This window comes from Haematobia irritans, chromosome 5, assembly GCF_050003625.1.
Source record: "Haematobia irritans isolate KBUSLIRL chromosome 5, ASM5000362v1, whole genome shotgun sequence".
Classification (NCBI taxonomy): Eukaryota; Metazoa; Arthropoda; class Insecta; order Diptera; family Muscidae; genus Haematobia; species Haematobia irritans.
The window spans coordinates 83528348-83547990 of NC_134401.1; the positions used below are offsets into that span (position 1 = coordinate 83528348).

General features: G+C 32.3%; 1 protein-coding gene across 1 annotated transcript in view; it reads left to right on the forward strand.

Moving 5' to 3' along the window:
- The window catches only part of LOC142241886 (electron transfer flavoprotein beta subunit lysine methyltransferase-like), a 234446-nt gene extending 218675 nt beyond the window's left edge, over positions 1-15771 (forward strand). Inside the window, exons 3-5 of the mRNA XM_075313726.1 lie at positions 13241-13441; positions 13513-13643; positions 15382-15771. Coding sequence (XP_075169841.1) covers positions 13241-13441; positions 13513-13643; positions 15382-15719 — 670 coding nt within the window. The 3' untranslated portion in view covers positions 15720-15771. The remainder of the gene's footprint in view (positions 1-13240; positions 13442-13512; positions 13644-15381) is intronic.
- The last annotated feature ends 3872 nt before the right edge of the window (positions 15772-19643 follow it).

Genomic DNA, 19643 nt, shown 5'->3' on the forward strand with positions numbered 1-19643 from the left:
AGCCTCTGTTTGAACGTGATATGGCTGGTGCCAAGCATTTTATGATCTTTTGGGTTTTACCACGCCGCTTCTGGCTAAGACCACATCGAACAGTGAACACAAACAAGCATTCATCTTTCTCTGAGCTTGTGTTGGTCATACTAGTTATTTTATTGAAAAGTGTCATTGTCCATTGTGGTTTTATTTTTATGTTTGTCCTTTGTTTTACAGTGCAAAATGTGGCATTTTTATCTTTTTTCTGGTTTAAAGAGTTATTGCTTAAGTGTTAGCCCTTTCGCTGATATCGATTAATTTTAAATTGAAAAACTCCGATTTTAATTCTTTCAAAGTGATTGCTTGATATATTTCAACTTTTAATTGGCTGTGGTGATTGTTTGGCGTCGGTGATTGATACTATCCTATCGTTGATTGCATTTCAATTAAACATTAATTGGATTAATTAATTTCGTAATTGAATCAAAAAAATATTTTTATCTATATATTTAACTTAACCAGTGCCTATGAATACTCTAATTTTTAATTTATTTTAAAAATTTAATGAAATGTATTTTATTTAAGTTAACTTAAATAAATTTATCTTAATTTAGATAATTATAATTAAAAAAAAAGAAAAAAGCAAACTGTTTTATAGGAAGAATGAACTACCTCCCGCGAAAATTGAAGTAAATTATACTCCACATTTTGAGATTTCCACAAAGCGTTATTAATTAAAACCAGGAAAATTGAACGCCCTGGTGTACTTTTTAAGTGTAATTAGCGAAATTACACCTCTAATAGATAGCGCCAAATCATGACCATTTTAACCACACCGAAAAAAAAGTTTACTATTTTTCATGAAAAATGAACTAACCCATAGTAAGAATGACCATGATTTGGCGCCAAAGATTTTTTTCATCTAGATAAGTTCATGATTTTCTTATAAATTAGTTACTGTATTGCATCGTATTTTAGTTCATTATTACTATGCTGTGGGAAGAATATACTTAAACTCATTCAAAATATTCCTGCTATCCAGAAAAATGAACAATTTTTTGGGAAACCTGTATTAAGAAATTGGTTTGAAATAAACTGTTTGTCAGTATAATTTTCAAAAAAGTAGAGAAATTGAGGAATCAAAGGTACAACAAGCCTCTATACAACTAAGCAATTTTTCGTACAAAGCAAGTCAATTTTCTATAACCACCAGTATTTTATTTCAAAAAAAAATTATAATATTACACAAAATTATGGCTTATGATATACAACAAAGGAAATATTTTTATTCGTACGTTGGATGCAGTTACTTGTCGGTAGTTAGTAATTGCTTCTTCAAAAGAGTAATATTCTATGTTAATAGGACTAAAGTAATTAATTTAAATTTCCATGTTTTCTATCCATATGAAAGATATATGTGGCATAAGTTGCTATATTCAATTGAATTGTCCAATTTATTCGATTTCGGCTAACTTTTGTTGGGCGGATTTGTCTTTTAAACATCTGAAATTGCAAAGTTATACAAAATATAAGAAAAATATAATTAATTAATTAATTCTATCGTTCATATTGATTTTTAACTTACGGTTTTCAAGAGTATTTCTTAGGGCCAATAAGGATATCAGCTTAATTAGCATTAAACAGTAAGAATATTCAAAAAATTACCATTACAAGACCTGTCTAGCTGCAAGTGAAAAAAAATATTTTTAATAAATTGAAATTTTGGTTTTATTAAAAACGGACAAAATACCGTTTATAGAAAAACTTACCACATTGAAAAATCCATCCTGTAGGTATTGGAATCATATCCATGGACTAATGGGACGTTTTTGAAATTATTCTCAGAATATATTTGAAATAAAAAATATTATAAAATTAGACATAATTTCCACTTGTCAGTATAGCATTTAGTATTTAAGTTGGAGTTTAGAGGCTAAAATCGCAATTTGCATGACAAGTTTTCTTTAATAATCCATTAAAAAAATAATCTTTATAAAAAACTTGGTTTGGGCTATTCTCCATCAAGTTATATTTAAATTTGTATCGAAGACGTACAATTTTATAATTTTCTTAGTGATTTATTTTTAATTTTAGCGGCTAAACTCGAACTTAGTACTCACCTGTAGGAATTGCTGTAACATAAAAAAATAGATTCCAAAAAATAGACTCCAATCTGTGATCCAGATGTGGAATAAATATAGATCATGCTATTACCACTCATGTTGTATATTTTTTATGTAAATCAACTAAAAATCCGCACTAATTTTAAACTATTAACAGAAATATACAGTTCCTTAATCTATTATTTGTTTTTTTTTTTTAATGAATAAAAAGCGTTTTTGATTTCTGTAACATCACATTCACTTCTCAGTTTCTAAAATGTTTCGAATAAATGTATTTTCATTAATAAACACCAATACCGCACGTACAATTTTGCAAAATTAAATCCACGTGTGCACTTCATAAATGCATCAACATAACTGAATGCAACAATAAAACTCAAAGACACAAATAGTCATAACGGATACATAGCTGCCGTAAAGAAAAACAACTCCACACACACACGATCCCTTTCTGATCTCGCTATTGCAAGAAAACAACTCTCACAACAAAAGATACCAACAACACACAAGGAACATTCCATTGTCTCTAGAATCAAAACAACCAACAACAGCATAAATGACGCAATAACAAACACAAACAATCATACGAGATATACACAAAATGTCTCTAAAAACTCCCTCACATGATGCACTCACATTTTCCAGTAGCACGTTTATTGATTAGTTGGAATTCTATCTATAAGTTAAGGTTAAATATATACCAAATCTATGAGGAATCTATATAAAATTATATACACGCGTCAAGGATTATATTAACTACTTTTTATTCTACTTTATCTAAAATTTTCAATGTGAGTAAAAACACTCCAACATATAAAGGGTGATTTGTTAAGAGCTTGATAACTTTTTTTTAAAAAAAAACGCCTAAAATTTGCAAAATCTCATCGGTTCTTTATTTGAAACGTTAGATTGGTCCATGACATTTACTTTTTGAAGATAATTTCATTTAAATGTTGACCGCGGCTGCGTCTTAGGTGGTCCATTCGGAAAGTCCAATTTTGGGCAACTTTTTCGAGCATTTCGGCCGGAATAGCCCGAATTTCTTCGGAAATGTTGTCTTCCAAAGCTGGAATAGTTGCTGGCTTATTTCTGTAGACTTTAGACTTGACGTAGCCCCACAAAAAATAGTCTAAAGGCGTCAAATCGCATGATCTTGGTGGCCAACTTACCGGTCCATTTCTTGAGATGAATTGTTCTCCGAAGTTTTCCCTCAAAATGGCCATAGAATCGCGAGCTGTGTGGCATGTAGCGCCATCTTGTTGAAACCACATGTCAACCAAGTTCAGTTCTTCCATTTTTGGCAACAAAAAGTTTGTTAGCATCGAACGATAGCGATCGCCATTCACCGTAACGTTGCGTCCAACAGCATCTTTGAAAAAATACGGTCCAATGATTCCACCAGCGTACAAACCACACCAAACAGTGCATTTTTCGGGATGCATGGGCAGTTCTTGAACGGCTTCTGGTTGCTCTTCACTCCAAATGCGGCAATTTTGCTTATTTACGTAGCCATTCAACCAGAAATGAGCCTCATCGCTGAACAAAATTTGTCGATAAAAAAGCGGATTTTCTGCCAACTTTTCTAGGGCCCATTCACTGAAAATTCGACGTTGTGGCTCGTTAGTAAGTCTATTCATGATGAAATGTCAAAGCATACTGAGCATCTTTCTCTTTGACACCATGTCTGAAATCCCACGTGATCTGTCAAATACTAATGCATGAAAATCCTAACCTCAAAAGAATCACCCTTTAGTAAATAGGGAAATAATCTGTAGGTAACCATCGTACGAATCGGTAATGTCGTTAAGTTAATTTTTACTACAAAAATTTTTTTCCATACAAAATTTTTTCTTAGTAAATTGTCCACATTTCGTAGTAAGATTTTTATATTGCCCATGTATATTTATAATAGAATCAACGATGCATTAACTACTGTGTTGGAAATTTATTTAAGGAAAAATCCTTCCCATTTCGTAGTTAGTGAACTAAAAAACATTTACTGAATTTTTATAAGTTTTCCTTTAGCTAAGTTAATTTTCGTTGTGGTTACGAAAAATAAACTATATTAGAGTAAATTTGTTGAACTATGCGGAAGTTAAAATGGTCCTTAAATTTACAAGACACTTTTTTTTCTGTGCATAACATAAAGTAGTTCTTTATTATTTTTTGTTTTTGTGAATCGAACGAAAACTTTCTTCTGTTTTAGTTCATATTGAAATTATGTATGTGTTCGGTCATTGGACTTTATACCCACATTTAGTTGATAAAACGTTTGAAACATACTTAGACAAAGAACAATTTCATTGGACCGTGGAAAATTTTGAAAAAAAAAAATAATAAAATTTAACTAGAAACAATTATTTTTTTGTAATAAAAATACGTTAATACGTTTAGCGTTGGTTTAACTACGAACTTTTTTTCAGTGTATAACAAGTTTGGATTTCCAACTTATGACAGAACGCCTTAGCACTCTCAGCCACAAACACGATGCATCAAAATATCAGTTCGAATATTTACGGTACAGTAGGTAATGGATATAAGAAACTCCGAAAAAGGCACAAGCTTTGTTTCTTATATGCGTTTTTTTTTTCTTATAGGCAATTATTGTTCAGAAGAAATGGAAGGTCTGGTGTTTTTATTAACTTTCTTAAATGCCTATTTTTCTTATATGAGATGTGCTTATATTCGTTACCCACAAACACCATGTATCAAAATATCAGTTCGAATATTTATGGTAAAGTAGGTAACGGATATAAGACATTCCGAAAAATACACAAGTTTTGTTTCATATATCCGTTTTTTCTTATAGGCAATTATTCTTTAGAAGAAATGGGAGGTGTGGTGTTTTTATTAACTTATGCATATTTTTCTTATATGAGATGTGCTTATATCCGTTACCCACCGTATGGACATAATATGACACCAAGGCATGACATTCTAACTATTATGAATAAAAATAAATAAGAATACGATGTTTTAAGTCTCGCCAGCATGGCATTTTTCATCATTTTTTTATTTATCATATTTTTTGTATAAATATATATATTCCATTTGCATTCAATAAAAAATTGATCGTTAATTTTCAAAACCTTTTCAAAAGAACATGGAAGTGACGAAGAAAAACGGCCCACAAGATTAAATTTTTTTATTTTACTTTTTAACTTTTTCATCAATTTTTTATTCTTTTGTGTGTCATTTACAAAAAATGTAATTTTTCTCATATTTTCTAAAACTCCAAAATAACTTCAGCCAGAAGTGGGCAAATGGCAAGAGAAGCGCTTAAAAAGAAATGTTTGTGGAACAACATCCAATTTGTTTTGCTGCATATTTTTTCAAGATCTTTTCATGTTATACATGAATCACAATGGACTGAATAGTCTAAGTGAGCCTAAAACTTAATCGGGCTGCCACTTTAACCTATACATAAACGAAAAAATAATTCTTTCCTCCCAAATGAAATTTTACAAAAACAACCTTCGTTTACCTTCGCAGTAAGGAAGTTTGTTTGAAGCAAAGTATAGACGTTGACGTAAAAACAATTTAATAAACAGTAACTCAAAAAAAAATTTCCTCATATCATTCTCACTTCCACAGGGTTTATTTACTTCTCAGTACTTCTTTTTTAATAGAAGCAATGTAAAAAACATTATTGGACTTTATAAATTTTTCAAATTTAACCTTTCGTCCAGTCTGAGAATCGAACCACGGACCTTACAATTTGTAAGCAAAAACACTATTCACTGGGCTGTGTAGCTTATTGTTATCAACAATACCATCAACGTACAACCAACCCATACAGTCAAGCAGTTCTATTTATAGACCACATTGTTGGACATACACAAGATGATATAAAACAACTTTATTTAAGGACAACAAACCAAGACCCTATCTTACAAATAATGACCAAATATGGAAACGGAACTAATGTAAATACACATATATTCCAAAAATGTTCGCAAGATATCGAAAGGATGTTCCGCATGTCTTATTTAAGACATATAGCCAGGAAAAAACAGTGCTTAACATAAAAGAATTGGCGTGTGATTTTGGAATAAAAAATATTTTTTATTGCAATTTTTTTTTGTTATTTTCGTTCTACAGTGAGCAAAAAGCAAACAAAGAGCCGCCAAAAAAGTAATAAGTTGGAAGCAATTTAAATAATAAAATTTTTCTTAAGTTTTTCAGCTTTTATCTCTATGTAAGGAAGTTTTAAAAGCAACTATTTTATCGCCAATTCCACGTTTGCCGAGAAACGCATCAGTACACTTTTCAAATATTTTTTTGCAGGCTCACATTATTTTATTTGTCTTTACTGTGTGTTATACACATAAAAATCCAGAAAATTTAAATTTATTGCGACAACTGAGTAAAACTTAGAATTTATATATCACCTCAAACAAAATTCTTCTCTTAATATGCAAACATTTCTCAAAAGAACATTCATGGAAGTGAAAAAGCCATATGACACAGTCTAAATTCCCAGCTGGGATGAAATTTTTAATTCTATTATTTTATATTTTACTCTGTTCTGCAACATTTAAATGTTCAATATTGCATTTTTCACTTAAAAATACCTATTTGGTCGCACTTTCTAAGACTTCATGGGAAGTGGAGTGCTTTTAAAACGAAATGTTTCTTGAATAACTTCGAAAATATACAGTCGACTCCGCTTTACTGAAACGTTAAAAATGCAGCCATTTAATTTCAGTTATCCGAAGTTTTTGCTAAAGCGGACTACGGATAACTGAAAAAAACTTCCAGTAATGCGAACTTCGGATAACTGAAAAAGTTTCAGTAAAGCGGACTCCGTATAACTGGAAAAAAATCCACTCAATTTCAGTTAACCGAACTTATGACCAATGCTATGTACATAAAATAATAAAAACAAGGTGTTTGATTCCGTGTGTGTGCCATCTACAATTTTACCTTTCAGTTGATTTTATTTACAGAGTGATTTAAACTGTTTTGAAAGTGCCATCTTCACTTGAAATAAAGCGTTCTCAATACGGAGAAGAAAATGTACTCTCTCTCAATAGCGAGAATGTGGCATTTTCAGTAAAGCGAAGTCATACTAATGTGACGAAACTCATTTGAACACAAAAAACTTTTCAGTAATCCGATTTTTTCAGTTAAGCGCAGTTTCACTAAAGCGGAGTAATTTAAATGAAATGGACAGAAAAAACAACTGGGGAATGCGATCGATTTCAGTTATCCGAGGTTTTTCAGTAAAGCGCATTGCGCTAAAGCGGAGTCGACTGTAGAAGGGAGCCACCATAGTACAAAGGTTAACATACCCGCCTTACATACAAAAGGTCATGGGTTCAATCCCAGCTTCGGTCGAACACCCACTTTTTTTCAGCGCTAGTTTATCTCACCTAAAAATATTGTTGACATTCCTGAGTATTTCAAAACTTCTCCAGACGTAGTGTACCTTACCATAGTATGCCAATTTGCCATATACATACAAATAATTTAAACCCTATTGAAATTCAAATCGTATGAATTTTCTTCATTCAATCTATAGCAAATTGACGAGACTGAGTATAGAACACAATATGTTACGTTCATATTTCATTCACAAAAGCCTCGCACGTGACCCACGTAACGTAACCATTTCCATAAAACAACCAACTAAACCATGTCTACATTGCTGAGCAAAACGTTTATTTGTTTAATTGCAATAAACATTAATTTTTATAATAAATTCTCGTATTTTTTCATGGCTAAAGTTCAAGAGAGAATATAAATCGAAAAAATGCAAAGTTGCTAATTAAGTGGCATCAGCACTCGTCCATCACTCGATACTATACTAAATTGCTACCGGTTTCAAAACCGGTGAGCTTAGCTTTTTTCCACTGCCGCTTAAATGTTTGCGTGAATCATCGGAATTTCATGCGAGCCATTAAATTTTGTCTCATTCTCGGAATTTATTTATAGGCTAAATTGAAAATCACAAAATGTTCGTTATTTTTTTGGAAATTAATGAAGACCTGCCATAAATTAAGAGATGTTTTTGGCCGAATTAAGAGCAAAAGTAAGAGAGTTTTTGTATAGTTTCGATGATCAAACAATTTGAATAACATTTTGAATTAGGTTTTTGTGTTGTTTAGTGGGTTCGTGATGGTGGTGGTGGTTGTGGTTGTAAACTTGGTACAATGCAATGGCTTGGCTTGCTATGTGGTCAATTCAACGTAGCCCATCTGTCAAGCCAGCCAATTTGCACGATGAGAAAGAATGAAAGTAAAATACGAAATGTTTGATTCACCTGAATTTTATGATCGTTACTGGACTTTGAACTCAATTCGAAAAAAACGCACGGAATCAGCTTGGCAACAGCATTAGACCGTCATCAGGTAATCCACTTCCAACCAATTTATGAATGAAATTCAATTCATCATGCGGTTAGCGAAGATGGTCATAAAAGATGAATAAAAAATCATTCACAGAGGCCGTGATTTTTAACACAATATTTTTGGTATTTTTAAAAATAGAACTAAATCAATAAATCGACTCTTGCAATAAGAAACTTGTCATAGCCAAGGGCCCATACGTTTGAATATAGTGCAAATGGGATTATTCGTTGTTACATTTGTTAAACAATAGAATATTCATTACAAAAATCTGTTTCCATTCGGTAGCGTTGAATTTAATCAGTTCTGATCTGCTTTTGCTTGTTTCAGCTGCAATTATATAACTGCAGATTTTTTACTATTTCAATAAAAAAATTTAAATAGCGGACACTTGTATTGTGCAAATTAGAAGATTCCAATTAATAGCAGAATCTTTTCTCTGAGTGTCGAACCAGGTGTATAGTAAAAAATGATTTTTTTTCAATCAGGGTCAATTGTACGCACTTATATGGTGTGCTGGGCATAAATAAATAATAAAACAAGTGGTAACTACTGGTCACAAGTGCATGTATGGTACTTCCAATCAAGCACGTAATTTGCTTTCAATTATTCCAATAACATGAAAATTAGACAATTATTATTGTAGTTGGCCATTAGTGGAGAACATTATTAAGATGTGTCTGGATATGTCCAGACGCCTACACAGAAAAAAATATTTGTTGGTTTCAATCACGAAATTAATTAATCTAATTTATTTTTGGTTGAATTTTGTGCAATCACAAAAATTATACTATCAATCATCGATGCCAATTAACAAATTTTTCCAATTGAAAATTTAATTGATTTTATATTAATTCAAAAAATTATATTGATTCAAAAAACCAAAAGCTGTATTGTTTATACTCTGTAAATAAACTTTAGGATACGTCATTCACACAATATTAAGGACAATTTTTTTTTAATATAATGAATTTTTAATCAAAATAATGTTCATAATCTTTGCTTTAAAAATTTGTTCCATTAAATTTAGAACACGAACTCAGGTAAATTTTCCTTAAAGTAAAGAAAAACATTTCTTAGTCAAAGAAATCTTCTTTAAATTAACTGATATATTTTAAGATAAAAACGCTTAAAATATTGACTAAGACTTATTTTGAGAATTTTCCATCTTTGGTTTAAAGTTGTTTTAATAAGGAAGACAATTTTAAATTGAAGTATGTATTATAATTTGGATTTGGACCTGTATCCAAACAGGTTCCATATTCACCGTCCAACACTAACATTTTCCTCTTGAAATATGTTTGGGGTGATCATATTCCTTCTCTGGATGTATATCCCCATTCCAATAATCTTGCAAAAGTCGGTCTATAATTATAGAAATCGAACTTAAAAATCCAGTCGAGTTAGAGCAGACTTCGTGAATTCCAGGAAACGGCTATCCTCACGTTTCCGGCCGATGGGTCAAGAGCAAGGGCAACGTTTGGGGTAACCAAATGTGGCCCTTCAAAAACCGAAATTTCAAAGATCGGAAAAATATCAGCATATGTTATTTTATCGGGAGATTACTTTGTAGGGTATGAAATACGCTGAAGACATTTAAACTGTTTTATCCACAGAAAAAATATATTGTCTTTACATGAAAGAACATTTTGTTTTACCAAGGTTAACTTGGCTTTAGTAATTCTTAAAAAATTCTTCCAAATTAATGAAATCGTCATTAAATTTGTTGACTTTTTGTATCTTGACTACAAGGCAAAAAAGCGTTCAAAAATTAGAGATGTGTTTCAATGCATTATTTTAAAGACGGATTTTTAATTATAACTTACAAAGACAAAAATTTCTAATATTAAAAATAAAGAACCGATTTCCACGGTTTTGCATTCGTTGGAAAGGTCTCGGGCTCTGTGAGGTTTATAGCAAAGAAAATTCAAAAGAAGTTTCAACGGAAAAGCGGGAAAAATCTTTTTTACATACAGCGCATACTACAAAAAATTGATAAAAATAATGTTAATTCATCACAGTTGCTTTTCTTATAAATAATTTTATTTTTTCACATGAAAATTGTTCGGAGAACGTAGAGGGTAATCATGTGGTGAAAATAGGGTACCTAATTTTTTTATATCTGGTGGGGGAGGGGGGACATCCCCCTTGCACAACTTTTTCAAAATTGGGTCAAAGTTGTCCTATTTGGGTGAAATTTACAAGGAAGGTTAGGGGTGATGTCTAGACAAAGACCCGCTACTTTATTTTTCGATATTTGGTCACGATATTTTGTTTAAAGTACAGTAAAAACAAAAATTCTCTGATTTACTTGAGATTTACAGAGAACACGCATTGAGGTTATGAATTTATTATGGGGTACCTGATTTTTTAATATTACAGAAAGGGGGTCCCCTTTCTGTAATATTAAACATATTGTCTAGACATCACCCCCTTGACAGACTTTTTGAAAATTGGAACAAAAATTTCCAATTTCCTCGAAATTTTCAGGGAAGGTTGAATATTTGTCGATATTTGGTCGATGACTTCGTCCGACTTTTTTTTTAACAGTAAAAAAACTAAAATTTGTCCACTTACTGAAATTTTACGGAGAACTTGGGAAGATTTTGAAATTTATATGAGGTATGTATATGATTTTTTAATATTTGATCGGGGAAAAATAAAAGGGCACAGGTAGACCTCATTTCTGCTCAAGTACATACCGTGAAACAATTAAACTTCTCCAATTTACTTGAAACTTACAGAGGATGTGGGGTGGGTTATATATTAAATTAATGGATATCTGATGTTGCTATGTTCGGATGGGAAGAGTGGCCTCCCCTTGCCTGCTGTTTAAAAAGTTGGCTTATAATTTGCTTGAGATTTTGTGGGACGTCTATACAATATACGCTATATCATTTTTCGATATTAGGACGGGGAGGGAGACCTCCTCTAAAACTGAAAAAACTAGAATTCTCAAGTTTACTTGAAATTTACAGAGACCGTAAGGGAGGGTTATCAAATCAATATGGTGTACTTGATTTTTGGGTATTTGGACGGGAACCTTCTCCTTGCCCCACACTAATAAACTTGAAGGAAAGTTTACAGATTTTCTTGGAATTTGCAGAGAAACTGACGTCCTTTGCAAAAAAAAGAGCAAAATCGATTTACTTGGAATTAAATTTTTACAGGATACATGATTTTTCGATGTCCGGTTGGAGAAGGGGAATAGTGAAGATGGGTAGTTTGTGAAATGAATATAGGGTACGTAAATTTACGATCTCTCGTCGCGGAGGAGCGAAGGAAGGGGGTTACCTTTTGCCCGATTTTTTGAAAATAAAGGATTGTCGATAAATGGGAACTCGGTACATAATTTTATGATACCTGGTCGGGGAGGAGCGAAGGAAGGGGGTTTGCCTTTTGCCCGATTTTTTTAAAATAGAGGATTGTCGATAAATAGGAACTCGGTACATAATTTCATGATTTCTCCACAGGCTTCTGCCAGACTTTTTTAAGTAAAAAACTTAAATTTACATGAAGTTGACAGACATTTTCCGGTTTATGTTTGGGAACGGCATATTCTCCGTGTCTAACACTTTAACAAATGTTAATATGGTCAATTTTTAAGTACTTTTACTTTTATTTATTGGACGGTATGTTGAGGAGAATTATACCTCGCCTAGACAAACCACGCTTGAAATTCACAGGAAATGTAGAAGATTGTCCAATGATTTGAATACAGAACAATTAAAAAACAAAAAATTGGTTGAAAGGGAACACCCCCTACCCGACGTTTCTTAAGCCGGTCAGTTTTACATTTGCATAACCGCCCTATTTCTGTATATAAACGAAAAAGCAAGTAGTCCGATTTTTTTGAAATGTACGGGACACGTGTGTGGAAACCATGGAGTGATTAATCAGTACTTCAGGTTTTGTGCCAGACTTCCCCTGACCCTACTCTTTAAAGGAGTTCAAATCATTCCGAATTTGTTTTCAGATCGAAGGATATGGTTGACTAAGTTAACGAAAATAGGCTTCGGGAGGCGCAGCGAAGCGAGCCGGGTTAAGCCAGTTAACTATAAATAAGGAAAAAAACATTGCTATATTAACCACTGTTTAGTTAATTCTTACTATTTTTGAGAATTGTAAATTTTTCTCTAATTTAGTTATCATTTATTTATTTTTACGGTCAGTGAAATTTTACAATTACTTTTTGTCCACAAAAGTATTCTACCCTGATAGTAAATTAACAACAGACAGTATAAAAACTTTTAGCATAAAACTTTTCTCGTCTATTCCCAACATAAATCCATAGGGATTGATGATCAATATTTACAGCCTGTTTCTGTATGTCGAACGATCTCTATCGATCGACCGAAATGCATAAAAACAGCTGATTTTTGGTTATAAATTCAGCTGTTTGTTTCCATTTCAGTCGATCGATAGAGCTCGATTAACATATTGAAACAAGCTGTTAAAGTCGACAATCCACTATGTTCCGATATTCGGAATCACAAGTCGCAAAAGTTTCGATCGGCTATAATTTCTTAATCCTGAAACTTGTAATTTTTAATCTTGGTAATATAGTGCAAAGTGCAATTGGATTGGAGTACTAGAGTTTTTCGTTATAAGAAAAATAAATTCTTGCGATTTGTGATTCCGAATGTCGGAACATGGGGAATTCCCCAATCTTTATTATTATAACCTCCCTATTAAAATCCACTGCATCGTTCTGCAAAAGTCTCGCGTCCCCTAAAGAAAAAATTATCCATTGTTCATTGGCAAAGTTAATGGTAAAGCTTTTTTTGTTTCCAGGTCGCAAAGCAAAGAAATCGAGAAGCTTATTTTGGAAGAGACAAAAATCTCAAGTGAACATCTAACGCCAAATATTCCATTACATTTGATAACACAGGACTGTCGACTGTTCCATAAACCTCAACTTGTTGAAGAGGATAAAGTGTTTAAAAATGATCCATTTTGGGCCTTTTATTGGCCTGGAGGACAAGCGTTAAGCAAGTACGTAAATACATGCGTAAATTTTAAGAAAATAAACTAGACGTACAAATAAATTCACATCTTTGCCACAGATATATACTAGAGAATGCGAATTTGGTAGAAGGAAAAACTATTCTAGATGTTGGTAGTGGTTGTGGAGCAACGTCTATTGCAGCCATTCAAAAGAAAGCCAAATACAGTGTGGCCAATGATATCGATGAAGGTAAGGAGTCTTCATGCCATAAGGTAGGTACTATGTTTATTGGCACGAAAAAAAGTCCCTAAATCATTCTTTCGCGTTGAAAAATGAGAGTGTTGACAATAGATTTCGAAGGAAGAAAACAGCCATTTTGGAAATTTTTCGCGTTTATTTCTCCGAAATTTAATTGACAACATCGCCAAACTTCATAAAATTATTACATATGTATACGCAGCAGCTGATTAAATTGTTTACACACACGCATTCATGATAATTGTTTTGAAAAGTTTTTTCTACCAGTTTTTAAATTGTTTTGCAACCAAACCTCACACATCACTGGACACTAATAATTGTTAAGAATATAACGCTAGCCGCTCTACTCCTGGTGTCTTACCACATTCGGCAACAGCTTTAACGACATGTGGTACATTGTCGTCTTCTTCAGCTTTTCCAAATGAATACCGTCAATTTGTAACGCCCATCTAACAAACATATAATTCCGGTGTTATGCTAACTTTTACATCATGCGCAGCAATGGACTCATTCATCAACAAACTTAATTCGTTGGTGTCCACAATATCTACACAATCGCATTGCAATACCAGCGGACAAGAGTGTACTTATGCCCATGCTGTTGCCGCCTCACTAGCAATTTCAAATCCAGTGGTCACCACCACGGTTCCCCCAAAGGATAATAACGCCATTTCATTTGCCAATGTTGTTACCTCGGGGGGAACAACATCATGGGGTGACCAGTTAAAACACGTACACCATACAATAGCTATAGTCAAAGTGAAACTTTTTGTTCAATCAACATAAGCCTATAACTCACGTTCAAGGGTAGTTCCTAAGCAAAAGTCACTGTTCCCGACTTATATTTCGCAAGATAATTCGTCACAAAGGGATGTTAGTGTTCTATACCAGGAACTCTTCGTTGACTGAAATTAATACATTGAGATGCAAAGTGGCTGGTTTACTGAAGAATGTTTCTTGTTATACTCTCCCAATGTATAATTTTATAACTATTTCAATCACGTTATAAAATTCAACCAGTGTTTTGAATCGATAAAATGCAAGATATATGCACAATTAATTTTTGCATTTTATTTTTGGAACATAGCAATTTATTCTTGTGATTCCATTCGTAGCTACCATAGTACTGCAACATCAATCGCACTGCCTTCTTTATAATTACGATGCACGGCCAGCATTTGTGTTTATTATCCCTATACCCAGTAAAAAGAAACGATTGTAAAATGAAATTCACTAAATAGAACTTTATTTTGTTAACACTTTTCTATAAATTTCATGTTATGTTCATTATTTCTATTCTATTATGTAGTAGGGAGCCGCTAGATGGTGGCTTTATTACGAAAATACCACTCCAAGTTATTTTTATTTTGTCAATCGATCTTATTGCATTTTTAAATAACAATGCGAACCACATTTGTATTGTAATTTCACACAAATCATTTGAATAAATAAATTATTTCTTAATTCACATTGCAAATGGCGCCATGTTTTGAAACTAACTAATCTCAACATATGGAAGGATTTAACACGATCTAATTAGGGACTGTGCGCTTTTCGTCAGTTTTTCAACTCGAAAAAAACAAAGTACCACAAATGAAAAAATATTTCGGTAGTTTTTCGCATTTTTGGTTTTGTATGAGATTTCGCTGCGGAAACCGAACATAGTACCTACCTATATGTATCATTCCAACATGATTAATTTATTAGCATTTATTTGCAATTTCTCCAGTTGCTGGAATTGCTGCCTTGATGAATGCCAAACTAAATAAAATTGATTTAGCCAAACTTCACATATCCGAAGAGAATTTAATTGGCATGAATGTGTCAGAAGAAATTGTGTTTATCGGAGATTTATTTTATGACGATGAAATTGCCGAAATACTTTTACCTTGGCTACATAAACTAAGTTCTGAGAACAAAATTATTCTGATTGGTGACCCAGGACGTCATGGCATTACCGAGAATCGTTTGAAATTTATGAAGAAACTGGCAACATATGAACTTACGGAAAATTGCTGTATAGAAAATAAAGGTTTTAGCAGTGTTAATGTTTGGAGATTTCAATGAACTTCAAATCAAATAAAACTCTTTGTTAGCAAAGTGATTACATTTGCACTAATTTTGGATTATTTGTTCTTCTGCGTACTGCTTAGCGGCTTCTCATCTCCTCATTAAGGGTATGCACAAAAACTTTATATGCTCTGAAATTTTACTTTTAAGGTGAGTATTAAGTTCGAGTTTAGCCGCTAAAATCGTTAAAGTGAAAACTAAATCAGTAAGAAAAATGCATGAAATTATACATATTTGTTGCAAATTTTATTATAACTTGATGGGGAAAAGCCCAAAGCAAATTTTCACAAAGTTTGTATTCCTTAAAATGGATTATTAAAGAAAAGTAATCGTGAAAAAATGACGTTTTTAGCGGCTAAATTCGAACTTAATACCCACCTTTAATGAAAAATATATTTACCAACCCACCAAAAAATTGGAAGTTGTTCCACAAACATTTCTTTTTAAAAGCATCCCAGGATGCTCCATAAATTTTTTCCACTTCCGAAGAAGTTCTTTTGGACCAGTCTTGGACAATACGCTATTTGGCGGACTAAAGTCAAAAATTAATTTGTTGACCATTAAATGTAGAAAAGCAACAGAAAAGTAAAAAATAATGAAAGTAAAATTAAAAATATCACCCCCGCTGGGATTTGATGCTGTGTTTTTTGACTTTTTACGTTGAAGTTTGTTTGAGAATTACTAGAATTTTAAATTTTTTTATTGAGTTTAAATGGAAAAACAATATTTCTACAAAAATATACTCCGAAAAAAAAAAACAAAGAAAAAACGATGTAGAACCTAAAAACCAATCATTTGAAAAAATATTTTATAAAAAAATTGCCGCTGATGAGATTTGAACCTGTGTTCTTTATTGTTTCATTCATTTGAAAAAAATTGTTCAAATTGTAAAAATTACATAAAAGTGTAATAGAAAATATTGTGAAAGATAAAAAGTAAAATTGGTGAAAAAATGTTTTTTAAATTTCTTCATCCAAATGAACTTCCAAGGTACAACTTCTAAAGCAATGCAAAGGATCTCAAATGGAAGTACTTTCGTCTTATGACAAGTCTATGCAAAATTCATTGGATATAATCCAAGTTTTCACTACTTCCCGATCACAAGTTGGGAATCCAAACTACTTTTTTGGGAGCTCTTTTTGCTAGGAAAATATTCAGCCAAAATTTTATGACACAATTTACACAATATTTAGGACAAATTTCTTTAAAATAAAGACAAATTAAAAAAAAACAGCTTGATTAAATTTAACGACGCATACCTTTTAAGTAAGGCAAAGTTTTCTTAAAGTAAAGAAAAATATGTTTGAATTAAAAAAATAATCTTTAAAGTAACTGAGATGTTGAATCTTTGGATTAAAGATATAGAAATATAGACTAAGATGAATTTGCCTTAAAGTAAAGAAAAACATTTTAACATTTAAATAAATAATCTTTAATTTTATGCGAGTTATTGAATCTTCGTATTAAAGACAAAAATAACTTCAAGTATAGGCTAGAGAGGTTAATAATGTTAGCCTAAGTATAGGCTAACATTTATTTTTGAAATTTTGCCTCTGGTTTAAAGTTTTTTTTTTTATTAGGAAAACATTTTTTACTTTGAAGTATATTTTGTAATTTGGATTTTTAATTCGGACTTTTATTTTTACGTGAATAGTTTTTTTTTTTAATATATGGCTAAAAGATAATGACATTTCATATACACAAAATCTGTATCCTAATTTTAATTTTATTGAGCCTCGATTTTAAGCTAGAAAGCTCTTTTAAAAATGACTTCATTAAAAAAAGTAGCATCTTTCGTTAAGAATCAATACGAGAATCCATAAGAAAAGATCAAAATCTTGGATCCAAGTAAACTTTTTCTGATTTTTGTTATTCCAATATTGAAAAAATTTTATTAATACAAATTGGGCGTATGTACGAATTTTCCATTTTATTTACGGGATATACAATATTAGCCAAGCCATCCCAGTGATTTTTTTTTGTATTGAAAAAACATATTCAGCTTATCTGCTTATATGAAAAAGATTTTAACGCACACTTTAGGATATTGGTATTGATTCCGACAAAAGGACGCGGCTTCCTTAAAATTAAGAATAGGCCTTAAATATGATAACATCTTTTGTATCTTGACCACAAACCAAAAAAGACGTAACGTAGACGTATTTTACTAGATACATAGAATAATTTCTACTTGAAGTCGAGTCTGAATTTGGAAATTTAAATTGTCGTTAGCACGTTTTAAAGCACTTTGATAGCTCATGAAGAAAAAACTGAAAAAACGAATAAATTCAAATTTTACGCGGAATCAATACCAAAATCATTAGAACCGGGCATGCCTTTCTTCAGTGTATGCAAGAAAAAATTAAGGAAATAAAGTTTTGAATGTGGTATTATTTGTTTAACATCAAAAAATACAATAAAAAATATCGTATTGATAGGATCAAAACTTTATTAACGCGCGATAAAAACAAATCTGCTATTTATTAATGGAATGAAATTACATTTACGAAAATTGGACAATATAGATTTGTTTGGGTAATTTTCCAATAAAAGTTATTCAGTATAAACTTGCAAGACAGTAAGAATGGATTTTACTCTCTTGGGTAAAATTAGCAAAAATACTGAATAGATACTGAGCTCTTTTTTCTTTCAGGCTTTCACCTATCTGCGGGAGTGTAGTACACTGAAAACAACATGTACGTGATATTGAAGATTCACAACCTAAATTTTAGGATGCGCAATTAAGAAAATATTAAGGACTAATTTCTTTAAAATAACGAAATTTTAATTAAATGAAAATTCTGCGAAAGACTGTCATCCACAATCGAATTAACTACTTGCGTTGTGTTAATACTTACCGATGGCAAGGTATCTTGAAACTTCTTAAAATCGTTTTCTAAATTGTGAGTTAGTCCATACGTGGTATATATTAGACAAAAAAGTTATGTATAGGTAAGTCTACAAATAATTACGAGTCGATATGGACTTTTGCACGGTACGTGGAGAGCCAGAATTGAAATATGGGGGCTACAATTATGAACTTGATATGGACCAATTTTTGTGTGATTGGGGATCGATTTATCTGAGGGCTATATATAACTATAGACCGATATGGACCTAGTTAGGCATGGTTGTTAACGGCCATATACTAGCACAATGTACCAAATTTCAACTGACTCGGATGAAAATTGCTCCTCCAAGAGGCTCCAAAACCAAATCTCGGGATCGGTTTATATGGGGGCTATATATGATTATGGACAGATATGGACCACTTTTGGCATGGTTGTTAAATATCATATACTAACACCACGTACCAAATTTCAACCAGATCGGATGAATTTTGCTTCTCCAAGAGGCTCCAAAACCAAATCTCGGGATGGGTCTACATATAATTACGGACTGATATGAACCAATTCCTGCATGGTTGTTGGATACCATATACTAACATCACGTACCAAATTTCAACCGAATCGGATGAATTTTGCTCTTCCAAGGGGAGGTCAAATCTGGGGATCGGTTTATATGGGGGCTATACACAACTATGGACCGATTTCGACCAATTTTTGCATGGGTGTTTGAGGCCATATTCCAAATTTCACCACGTTCCAAATTTCAACTGAATCAGATGAATTTTGGTCTTCCAAGAGGCTCCGGAGGTCAAATCTGGGGATCGGTTTATACACAGAGAATACATATTGGTTGTAATAACCGAATTTATTGCCAACCTTCTTTTGGCAGTTGCTCCAACTATCTGTTGGCAGTTGTATCACCCGACAAATTCGGTCGACTCAATCGAATTATGGGAAATCCAACTAATACTATATATGGAGTTGGTTGTATCAGACAATGGGATTGGTCGTTGCTTCCTCCTTCATTTGGTTGTGTCACCCAACTTTAATAGCACTATAACCGAATATGAAA